Source organism: Ananas comosus, linkage group 9 (assembly GCF_001540865.1).
Source record: "Ananas comosus cultivar F153 linkage group 9, ASM154086v1, whole genome shotgun sequence".
Taxonomy (NCBI): Eukaryota; Viridiplantae; Streptophyta; class Magnoliopsida; order Poales; family Bromeliaceae; genus Ananas; species Ananas comosus.
Window position 1 is genome coordinate 2,382,534 of NC_033629.1, and position 12,257 is coordinate 2,394,790.

Sequence of the window (12,257 nt, forward strand, 5' to 3'; positions counted from 1 at the left end):
GTCAAGGTTTTAAAATTCCTTTTAATTATTTAATATTAAAAAAATAATAATATAAAAGTAAATAAATTTGAATTTTTTAGAGCTTATAGTATAATATTTATAGATGTACAGGTGGCGTTGCTAAATTTTTTTTTAACGAACTCTTTCTTTAGTATATTAAATTATATAAAATTAGTGATAAAAAAAAGTTAATCAATAACGCCGAAGTAGCATGTCTTAATTTTGAAGAAAAAATAAATTTTGAAAAAATAAATAAATTTAGAAACATATTTCAAATAACCTGTAGTTCAGGGGTTGTCCCTACAATTTCACCTCAAATCTTAGCATATTCTGATATTCTCCTCTCTCTCTCTCTCTCTACACTTTCCTTACAATACACCGACCAATCCTTCCCGCCACTTCCCTCGCTTCTTCTTTTCTCACACCCCTCTCCTCTCCCAAAACCCTTCTCTCTCTCTCTCTCTCTCTCTCTCTCTGCGTCGCCGAAGATGTTGTGGGTCGACAAGTACCGCCCCAAAACCCTAGAGAAGATCACAGTGCACGAGGACATCGCCAGGAACCTCAAGAAGCTGGTGCGCTCCCTTCGATCTCCCCCCTATTCTAGGGTTCCTTGATCCCTTTCTGATCTTCCACATTACCCTTTGTTGGATTCGCTTACCATCTCTGTTCGATTCTCTTGTTAGGTTTCGGAGCAGGATTGCCCTCACCTCCTCTTCTATGGGCCCTCCGGTTCTGGCAAGAAAACCCTAATCTTGGCCTTGATCAGGCAAATGTTCGGCGCCGGTGCCGAAAAGGTCGGTGTTTTGATGGGATCGCCTTTCTAGTATTAGGGTTTATCTTGTTTGAATTTAGGTATTAGGGTTTATCTGTTGACGCCTTTTTGCCTATTTTCTAATTCTTGGAGCACTTTGTTTCATCTTTGCAGGTGAAGTTGGAGAACAAGATGTGGAAAATTGATGTGAGTTGCTTTTTTTATTTTCTTCTTGATGAAATTTTCATTCCTGCTTCATGCTTTATCCTTTTTTGGGGGTTTTAGATCATATTAACATAGCTGAGTATGAGAGAGGAGTTAAATGTGATAATTATACAGAGAAAAGTTTGGTTTTGCAAAAAAAAGCCTGAGGCTGCAAAATTGGCCTTTTCCAACTGGATAAATCAACGTTGAATTTCCACCACCTTCTAAGCCGTCAGCTGGATTTCATTCAATACATTTTTGGGTTGTTTCCTATCAGATTGATCTTTCAGGCTAGAACCTATCTTAAGCGCTCGTCATCTTGTGATTTTGTGTTTCAATCCCCACCTTCAACATTTAATGGGCCAAATTCTAGCATATTCTAATGGGATAAATCTCATCTCTTACCTTCAATTTTACATGCATTTCATGTCGATCATGCAAAGGGTGTTAAATATATTCCCGGATTCATACCTATCAGGTTGATCTTGGGGTAACCTATTTTAGGGTGAATGCAAACTCCCTATGAAGATTCAAAAAACAGTGCATTGAGACTAGTCAAAGTATGGCCAACTGAGGTCCTTCTACAAAGTTATCTTCCTCTCTTCAATTCTATATGAATTACCTGACTGTAATGGTTACTATGCCATCATCAAGCAGGGCAGGTTCCGCGCGTCTGCCGCTTTGTCAGAACTAGAAGTTTTTGAAGTCTTCCTCTCTTTAGGTCTCTTAGTTCCAGTTGCTACTTATTCATTTTTTTATGTCACGACTTCAAGTTTATTGTCAAACTCAATCTAATTTAGCGATTAATTTGATGAATATATGAGAAGTCATTAGATAAGCAATGATATGTAATTAAACTTTGGGTATCAAAATGAGCTTTACTCTAGTCCTTTCTTTGCCTTTTGTGGTGCCTTTAAGATGCTAATTTCTGAATTGGCATATTAACTCATTATAAAGCCTTTTGCTTTCTAGAGTGGAATTTCTCTGGGATGTTCGTATTTCTGTTTCATCACTAAGCTAGAAAACTTTTGATAGCGAAGATGGATATGATCATTAGATTTTTTCATACAGGCTGGTAGCAGGACGCTTGAGCTAGAATTGAAAATGTTATCGAGTACACACCATGTAGAGATGAATCCCAGCGATGCAGGCTTCCAGGATAGGTATGTTGTTCAAGAAATCATTAAGGAGATGGCTAAGAACAGGCCAATAGACACCAAGGGCAAGAAGGGATTTAAAGGTAGATTCTTTCTTTTCCTTATGTTGAAAATGGTGCTCATTTGCCTTTTCCTTTTAACCTCGCCTAGCCTGCTGTCCAGAGTTTTCCACAACAGCAGTATTTCATTGCTGTAATGAAGTTTATCCATCAGAGAACAAAATTGATTGCATTCATATGGGTGCGTCAAGCTTTTGCTGTGATACAAAGTGTCATCCAGAAGCATAAGATGATGAGTGAGACTAACTAATGTTCACAAATTCTTCCTAAACTGGTAGGCAATCCTTGCAGGGAACTCACTGTTTTATGTTCTTCAAGTCACTCCATACTCAAACTTTCACAGCCACTCACTTGATCAGGCAACTTTTAGGACAAGTCCAAGAATTCTGATTGATCAAAGTGGATGGAATGCTTTGAATTCCATCAGTTGTCATTGTAGCGTTTAGTTTTCTTTGAAATCCTCTTTGGCATTAGTATTAAAAGATATTTACCTTGGTTGGTTATAGAGCATCCAATCTCACTCTAGAATGGAGGTAAGTTGAACATGGTCTGATATTACTCCAATGTGGCGAGTAATGTATCTTTTCTCTTGGACGAGCTGGCATGCCATTCTGGTTTGGCTTTTTTTGCCTATTGACATGTTTTTATCCTATTTATACTATGTATCGCCTGGGTTCAGAGTCAGGCTTAGGCATTGCATGCAATTTTCAAACATAGGACTACCTCCGTTTCATACACAATTGCAGCTTCTCTATAAAAAGTTATGCTGATGTTGGTATTTTGCTTTTCACGTCTTTTTTGTTGTTCATTATGTTTTCACGTCTTAGGAAAAGCCTAATGCTATTAAAGTCTTAATAAGAAATTAGTAAATGCCATGGATTTAAATGAATCTCGTTCTATTGCAGTTTTAGTACTCAATGAAGTTGACAAGCTATCAAGAGAAGCTCAGCATTCGCTCCGGAGAACGATGGAGAAATATAGTGCATCCTGCAGGTTAATCTTGTGCTGCAATAGCTCTTCCAAAGTTACTGAAGCTGTTCGGTCCCGTTGTTTAAACGTGCGAGTCAATGCACCCACTGAAGAAGAGGTTGGTAATGGTATTTTTGTTGACTCATCAAATTCTTATTCACTCATCTACTATGGCATAAAAAATGGTTTTTTATTTCATTGTTTCATCTGGAATGAAATAAAAATTTTGCCATGCGTATCTGTTTATAAGTTTTGGCTTTCTATCATGGGAGAGCATGTTAAGTTGATAGCTTGTATTTCTAATTCCAAAAGAGATTTCTCAGATTGTAAACTTGAATTGTCCTTAGTAGCAGCTCTACTGGATGTGATTGATGGGTATACTGGTTTTTGTTGTAGTCATTAAACTGTTATTTAAGAAGTTCACAAGAGATTTAACAAACATTTGCTGCAAGAATCTTTGGCATCACTACTATTTCTATGATCTTCATTAAGAAATAAAAGTTACAGCCGGAGATGAATTAAGATATAACTTCGTGCTGCCGGGTAGATTAAAAGCAAACCCTAATCCTAACAGGGAAAGGTTGAATGTAACACTGCCACTCATGGTTTTTTTAGCGTGTTATGTATGTGCTGGTTTAAACCTAAAGAGTTTGTTTTCCTTTTTTTTTCCTGAAGAAATTTTAAGAGGTTTGATGTTTAACGAATTCTTTATGGTTATCGGGTGAAGAAGCCCTTCTAAGCATTGCACAATGCTGTTAGATGAATTAGCTGGAAGAAATGGACCTATAGCTAATTTTCAAACCTTACGACCCATTTGTCACTGCTTACATTTTATTGTTCCTGCTTACATTTTATTGTTCTTGTATTACTTAAGTTCTATGCAATTCAAGGTACCTGAGGATGACGTTCGCAATTTTGCTATTGTGGATTGTTCACTAACTCTATATTTTGTGGATTTCATTTGACCACCAAAAAAGAAAAGATTTTGCCACTTTTTTGGTTACCTTTCTTTCACTTTTTTTTTTTTTTTTCTGAAAGTATGATTTTGTCAACTAACCAACGGTACCTGATATAGGAAGTCCATCCATTAAGGCCTTCAATTGCATTGAATTTGAGTGAAACCAAAAAACTAAAAACATAAGCAATGCAAAGCTGCTCCTTATGTATTACACTGCTCAAACTCACATTTACATTCTTTTTAAGCCTTCTGCATATTTAATTGTGCAGATTGTTAAAGTTCTGGAGTTCATTGGAAAGAAGGAGAACCTTACTCTTCCAGCTGGATTTGCAGCTCGCATAGCAGCACAATCAAACCGTAATTTGAGAAGAGCAGTATTATTTTTTGAGACCTGCCGAGTGCAGCAGTAAGCTTTCTGCCATTGCAGTTTTGGGAATCACAACTCTGGCCGATGTTATCTTGTTAATTTTGCCATGATTTATTTTCTGTTCTAGATATCCATTCGCTGCAAATCAAGCGGTGCCACCCCTTGATTGGGAGCAGTACGTCTCAGAGATTGCAGGTGATATCATGAAGGAGCAGAGCCCTAAAAGGTATCAGTTTTGTCCTTCTATTATTACTCTTTTCCTAGCTACAATAGACATGGACATAGTGGGGTTCTCAGAATTAGTACGCACAAGCACCTTGAGCTGCTATGAGAAGGATCCAAAAGAATAATAACTCAGATGGGTTCTACAACCATGGTTTATTTATATTGTGGTAAAATTGATTGAAAATTTCATATTTTTCTGCTTTAGAAAAATCTGCTTTTGTTATATATTTGTGCGTGTGGATGGTGGATGGGTGGTTGGGTCACTAAGTGTGTGTAATTGTCTCTTTATCTCATTTATAAAGTAATTATTTGAAACTTCCTTATCAGCTGCATGATTGGATGATATTTTTCACTATGTTCTCTGCTTCGTTGAGTGCCTTACCAAAGCTAAAATTTGAATATTTAACTTCCATTTAACATGTTCACAGGCTATTTTCAGTCCGTGGAAAATTATATGAGCTGCTTGTAAATTGCATTCCTCCTGAAATTATCTTGAAGGTGAAAGGATGATGCTACACTTTCTACACTTTTGTTGTTTTTTCTTTGTTCCAGTACATTCTCTTGCAAGTTCACTTAGTCATCTATATTTGCAGAAGTTGTTGTCAGAGTTATTAAGGAAGTTGGACTCTGAATTGAAACATGAGGTCTGTCATTGGGCTGCACACTATGTAAGTCGATGAAAACTTAATAATCATTGTGAGGTTAAATTTAGAGTACTGTTAATTGTTGATTCAACAGCCTCCACTATGCCTAACTACTACAGAATATTCGTTCTTCTTTGACTTTAATGCCATATAAGCTCATTTTTGCTGGTGTGAGATAAGCTTGCTTGCTTTATTTGTTTCCATAGTTATTGCTCTTCTATATAAAGGATATGGTTCAATCATCAAGTTTAAAGACATTTTCATGCGAGGCCTGAGGCTTCATTGTTGTGCTTGGACTAAACTCAAGTGCCATGATTTGTTCCATCTGCTTGGTGATCTTTGAACTCATCACATTTCGTATTGTTAAAATAATTCTTTCTTAGCTATTTAGTTGGACTTGCAGCATGTAAGAGGCCTTTTTCAAGATTTTGTGATATATGTAATTTATTTCAGGAACACAAGATGCGTCTTGGGTCGAAGCCGATATTTCACTTAGAAGGTACTTGATTTCCTTTTCTGCCTTATGTAATTTTTCTTGTATGCATCTTTTGATGCTAGTTGCATCTCATGATAGCCATTGATTTGTGAAAATTGTGAAATGAGTGAGTATATCAATTGCCCTATTTCTGTTTTCGTCTTGGAATTATCATGACGAGTCCCAGCTGGAAAGTTCATTTGTCAAGTACGGATCCATATAAGCACATATGTAGTGTTTAATGGCGCTTTTTGTCAGCTAGCTTTACATTCTCCAGCAACTTCACTGTCGAACGACTATGTTATAGTATACTATGTTGTCCGTGCTGTCGTTTGAACTTTCTAACATCCTCTCTGACAACGAACCGTGATACAGCATTTGTGGCCAAGTTCATGAGCATCTACAAGGAGTTCCTGATTGCGTCGTTTGGTTAAATGAACTCATATCAGGTCGCCATTCCCAATTGAAACAGCTTGAACCCTTCAAGGTATCGCAATTCATCGCCATGCATATTACCTGATCATGCTTTTGTTGGCTAATCGCACAATTATCATCTCTTTTGTTTTGATTCCTTAAGTGGAAAGGCCAGGTGATGTTCTATGTATTGGATCCCTATGTTTTCGGATTCTCTTAATTTTATGAGAATTAGCGATGAGTATAATCTATCTTTTTGTGTTTTTTTTTTTTTTTAATTTTCATAGCAAAGTCTTAACCAATTATAGCAGACCCATCAGTCAGCTGATAACGGATGACCTTGGCAAGACTCTGCCTATTTGGCTTGGCTGGTGCTTCTACGTAAGTACTTTATTTGAAATAAGCATGGAGGGTTTTTCATTGGAGTTCCCATTCGATGACTTTAGCTATAGTGAAAAGCCGTAGTCTGATGTTTGTGCATTTGCTTTTAGTACAAAAGAATTAGCTTTATCCCGTGGTTACAAGATCTATAAATTTTCACTTGCTAAATGCCTCTGCCCTGTAGTTAGTAAGTGCCATTTCGGTAAGAACAAAAAATATCTTATAAGATACGCAAGTTCAAACCATTAAATTAGCAGTTCTAAATCTTAAATTAGTTGTGATATATTTTTGTACCTGCAATTAATTAATGATATGTGTGTAATTTTTTTCATCTGTTGGGACGATTATATGTAAACTTTTCTCTGAATCCATAATTTAAATTTGAATTTCAATTATATAGTATAAATTTATATCCAACTTAGGCGGGAGCTTTTTTGTAAATATAAATTAGAAAAATGTGATAGTTCTAATCGTTGAGGGTCTTAGTTATAACGAATTGGAGAAACTTAAATTTTATCTTAAAAAATGAAAATTAATTTCGGATCATTAATTTACAGTTCGGTAAGATAACCATATATGGTCGGAATTTGAATGATAGTAGCCAGGAAGACGTACTTAAAATGTAGCAGGATGTCTTGATTTTATTCTTATTATTGTTAGTATGTAAGTCTCAAGTGGAAACAGCCGAAGGGAGACCGAACAGCCAAAGGGAGACCGTTAACAGATATGAGCAATGCAGCCCCGTACTCTCCCGACTAAGTATAAAGGTGTGTGTAGGGGTATAATGTGGGCCGTGCCGGGCGGCACGGCCCACATTATTTGGGCCGAAACGGGCTAGTAGTCAGCCTGGCCCGGCTCGGATTTAATTTCGTGCCGGACCAGGCCGGGCCCGAGCTACCTACCCTCCAGCCCGGCACGGCCCTTTGGCTCGGAAGGCACTGGCCGTGCCGGGTCGGGCCGTGCTTCGGGCCGCACTCTAAAAGTATTATTTTTAATTTTTTTTAAAAAAAAAATTAGTGTAAAATTTAAAAATATAAAATTTAAATTAATTTTTTGATTAAATTATTAAAAATTTATAAAAATAATTATATTATAGTAAATATTTAATTTTAAAAAAATATACAAATTTGTATTAATCTTTTGAAAAAAGAAAGAAAATGAGATCGAATTTTTTGATCCATTGGACTAAAGCCACTCCTCCCACACCTCGGGAGGAGAGCTAGCCCTCCTCCCCGGAAGCTCAGACCCCAAGGCCCNGGCAGGGGAGGAGGTAGGGGGTGCCGCGATGGAGGAGGTCGCGGAGGTGGAGGGAGATAGGGTGGCGGCCTTGGATTTCAGGGCGGGGACGGGGGCCAAGGCCAGGGCCTTAGGTGTTGGAATAGGGACCGCGGGGGCCTCGGGGGCCGGCATCGGGGCTGTGGGCACGTGCGCCATGGGAGGCATGGGCGCGTCTCCTCCCAAGGTCGGACCTTGGGAGAAGGCGACCTGGGGAGGAGGGCTCCTTCGGGCCGTGCTGGCCCGGCTAGCACGGCCCATCGTGCCGGGCCGCCCGCCTCTCCTCGGTCCGACACGGCCAAGGTCGGCTTCGGGTCGTGCCGTGCCGGGCCGTCGAGCCACAGAGGACTGGCCCAGCACGGCCTGGAGTCTCGGGCTGGCCCGGCACTGGTGCTACAGTACTCGTGCCGTGCTGTAGCCCGGCCGGAGACCATGCTGGGCCGAGCGGCCCACGTGCCGCCCGGCCCGTTTTACATCCCTATCTGTCTTCTAAAGGCTCTCTTCTTCTATCTAACCCACCATGCTGCCACACCTTCAATCTTTTTCCTGTCATGATCCACTCCATTAGAGTTTACTCTTTCAGACAAGGATTTAAGTGCCTGGTACAGGGTCGTGCCGGCACGGTACGGCACATTGCGTGCCGATGCGTACCGGTCAAAAAAATTTTAATGTGCCGACACATAATAGCATGAAATATTTATTTTCTTTAGCAACAAACTATTCTAACTATTTATTATGTCTTTTTGTCACATCTTTTGAACTTTATTGAGAAAATTATTTACTAATTTAAAAAAATATAGGGTTCTGAGCTGTGTCATCGGTACGGAGTTTGTATCGTGCCGGTATCTTGTTGGCACGGTACGACACAGTGGATACGACCTGTGCCGACGGGCACTTAAAATCTTGCTTTCATCCCTATCGCCACCTTCGTCTCCAAGTTCCACATAGGGGCATGCTTCGGCTTCCGCTTTGGCCTTCGCCCTATTTTCATGAGGGAACTCTGGCGTCTGCGTTCCAGATTTGTGTCGACAACACTAGAGGAGGGAGAGGAACGGGGCAACAATAGTGTATTGGCAACAACAGCCTCACAACAGAGATGAGAGAGATGAAAGAGAGGACAGGAATAAGAATAATTTGGTCAGGTTTTCGGAATTCTAAACCGGATGTGCAAAGGTCAATTTGCATAAAAAATTTATAAATTTTGAGCTTTTGTAAAACTGGGTCGTATTTTTTGATTTTGCAGATTCGATCCGAATTTTCAGCAAACTGATCAAAATATTTTTATTACTTTTTCTCTTTCCTCTTTCTCTTTTTTTTTTTTTTCCTCTCGTTCATTTTTTTTTCTCTCACCGAAGAAGGCTGCGGAAGCAAAGACGAAACGGAAACGGCCCGCCTCACATCTCACTCTCATGCTTTCGCACTCACTCGCGCACCCCCCGCCTTCGACCCTGTCGAGGCTGCGCTGCGACTCTTTTTTTTTGTTAAGAATTTTCTAAGTTGACGAATTTCGTGAAGCCGAATGGAGTCTTTTAGAGTTAAAAACGAAGTTTTGGCGAGAAGATTCAATTTGGAGATCAAAGACTCATTCGGGAAACTCGGCACCTCAGGTATGAAAGATGGATCATTTGTGGTCACTCTAGATGTTCAAAATGTATATAGAAGACTTAGATTGTATTATTGCGTTTTGAAACAACTGATCTGAATTTATCAGGGTTCAGGGACCGATCCCTGATCAGAGGGATCGGACCCTGTAGGTCCTTTATGCGTAAAGAAACGATGCAACCGGTCTGTGGTAACGAGGGACCGGACCCTGAATTGAGGATCAGTTCCCGTACGCAAAGCTTTTTGGTTACGCAGAGAAAGACCGATCTTTGGAATGAAGACCGATCCCAGTAGTAGGGTTTTTTCAGCTACGCAATGAGAGATCGGTCCCTAAGATGAGAGACCGGTCCCTGAGATGAGAGATCGGTTCCCGTAGCATGTGTTTTCTTCTACGCAACGAGGGACCAGTTCCTGGCTTGAAGGACAGGACCCTGAGAGATCGAACCCCTCGGGAGGATCGGACCCTAAAACCGTAATTGTTTCCAAAAATGACTTTTTACAATTCTAGTCTACTTCTAAGTCTTCTAAATCTATAAATAAGCTATGAGGGTTACATTATGACTAAGGCTTTGGAGTTTAGACCTTTTTGAAATCCTAGAAACTTGTTTTTGAACTTTATGGTTCTATTCTTAAAGCAAGTTTCGAATTGTTGATCAAGGACTTGATTCTTAGGTTTATAATTTGAATGTTCCTTTGAAAATTAAGTTGATGATTGACTAAAAGGGACTTCTTCATAGTTTATGGTTTTTTAAATTTCAATCACCACAAATTATCTTCTCTACGAGCTCCGGATGGAGGATTGGTGCGTGGACTTCGCGTGAAGGCCGTGGATTCGGTGGGCTCTTCGTGGATTCGAGGCGTGTTTGCTGCGAGGGCTTGCAGCGTGATCGGTTGAAGGAGTTCTATCGATCGAGGACCGGCGAAGATAATCTACATCGAAGATTCGGTAAATTGAGTCATGTATTTTCAGTAAATCACTTGTACTCAATTGTTTCTATAGTGGATTTTTCGCGTGATCGGTCCCCTGGGTTTTTTCTTCAAATTGGAATTTTTTCATGTTAAATTTCGGTGTGTTGTTTTTGATTTCCGCTTTTACTTTAAATTCACATCGGGAGTTTTGATTTTGCCGTTTACACCTATTCACCCCCCTCTAGGTGTTATTTACCTTTTAGATCTTTGGGATTCATATCTTTCATTTTTTTTTCCTCTCCGACCCTCCTCCACCGTCTCCGATGACGACGCCTCTCTTACCCTTCCCCGCCATTCTCGTCCTCTTCTTCTCCCTCTCCCTCTCCTACCTCCAACAACGACGCATTTTCGCCGACGTCGACGCCACGGAGGTCGCTGCAGCGTCGCAGCCTCGGAGCGGGGGATCCTTAGTTGGCGTTATCGTCGGTGCCGTGGCCGTTGGCAGAGAGAGGTGACCAAAAAAAAATTGTAGAAGAAGCAAGAAAAAAATAAAGACAAAATTATAGAAAAAGAAAGATAAAGATGAAATTGTACCGTTAAAATGAAATTATATTGTTTTGAAAGAACGTTGTACTATTATGGACATAATTGCACTACTTAAGATGTAACTGCACCCTTTAAGATGAAAATTACACTTTTTAAATAAAAATTGCACTCGTTAAAAGATATTTACACTTTTTTTCTCTAATTGCACTCTTTAAAATATAAACTGTATTCTTTAAGATGAAAGTTACATTCTTTAAACGAAAGTTATACTCTTTAAAAGATATTTACACTTTTTTCTCTTCTTGCACTTTTTGAGATATAAACTGCACACTTTCTATTGTTGCACTCTTTTTCCTCTTGTTGTACTGTTTTTTTTTTGTTACACTATTTCTCATCTTAAAGGATGCAACAAGAAGAGAAACAGTATAAAAATTTCTCAAACAGTGTAACAAGAGGAGAAACAGTGTAAATATCTCTCAAAGAGTACAACTTTCGTTTAAAGAGTATAATTTTCATCTTAAATGATACAGTTTATATCTCAAAGAGTGCAAGAAAAGAAGAAATAATGTAAATATCTCTCAAAGAGTATAATTTTCGTTTAAAAAGTAACTTTCATCTTAAAGGATGCAGTTTACATTTCTGAGGCTGCGTGCCGCAGCGACCTTCGCGGCGTCAACGAAAATTTGTCATCGTCAGAGGCAGCGGAGAAGGGAGAAGGAGAGGATGAAAAGGGCGAGAGATGCGTCGTCGTCGGAGAAGGTGGAGAAGGGTTGAAGAGGGAAAAAAAAAATCACGACGAGGCCGGAGGCGAGTAAGGGCGAGGGCGAGGGTGAAAGGCAAGATGAGCCGTTTCTGCCTCCGCCTCTGCCGCCTCCACCTCTATTACCTTCTTCGGCGAGAGTAAAAACAAAATGAAAGAGAAAAAAAAAAAAGAGAAGAGAAAGTAAAAAGAGTATTTTGGTTAGTTTACTGAAAATTCAGACCGAATCTGCAAAATCGAAAAAAGCAGCCCAATTGTGCAAAAACTTGAAATTTGTAGACTTTTTATGCAAATTGGCCATGTGCAAAATTACAAAACAAAAAAAAGAAGAAAAAAAAAAGTGTCTATGCAAGACGACCTAAACATATATGACACTGTAACTCTAAAATCTATGATATAAATTTAAATTTAAGTTGATACTTCAATTGTAAATTAAAAAAAAAAAACAAAACAAAAAAGATAGAACAGGGGAAATTTCCTACTAGTCCACTCCATAGTCCTTCCAAAATTTTTTATTGTGTAGTCCCATCATTCCAATTCCTNCAAAATTATAAACTCTAT

General features: G+C 39.2%; 1 protein-coding gene across 3 annotated transcripts; it reads left to right on the forward strand.

Annotated features, from left to right (window-relative positions):
* On the forward strand, nt 323-6,860 carry LOC109715853 (replication factor C subunit 5). Of its 3 annotated transcripts, none has more exons than XR_002217766.1 (12): nt 323-572; nt 684-794; nt 926-958; nt 2,027-2,195; nt 3,077-3,258; nt 4,368-4,504; nt 4,593-4,691; nt 5,119-5,188; nt 5,284-5,358; nt 5,541-5,666; nt 5,788-5,833; nt 6,185-6,474. XR_002217766.1 is itself a non-coding variant. In XM_020241064.1 (11 exons), the coding sequence occupies exons 1-11, from the start codon at nt 489-491 to the stop codon at nt 6,241-6,243; spliced, it is 1,065 nt and encodes a 354-aa protein (XP_020096653.1). In that variant the 5' UTR covers nt 326-488; the 3' UTR covers nt 6,244-6,474. The 3 variants fall into 3 exon arrangements, 1 of the variants encoding a protein (XP_020096653.1); XR_002217765.1 differs by lacking the exon at nt 5,541-5,666 and adding an exon at nt 6,511-6,860 and having other exon boundaries at nt 325-572; nt 6,185-6,296; XM_020241064.1 differs by lacking the exon at nt 5,541-5,666 and having other exon boundaries at nt 326-572.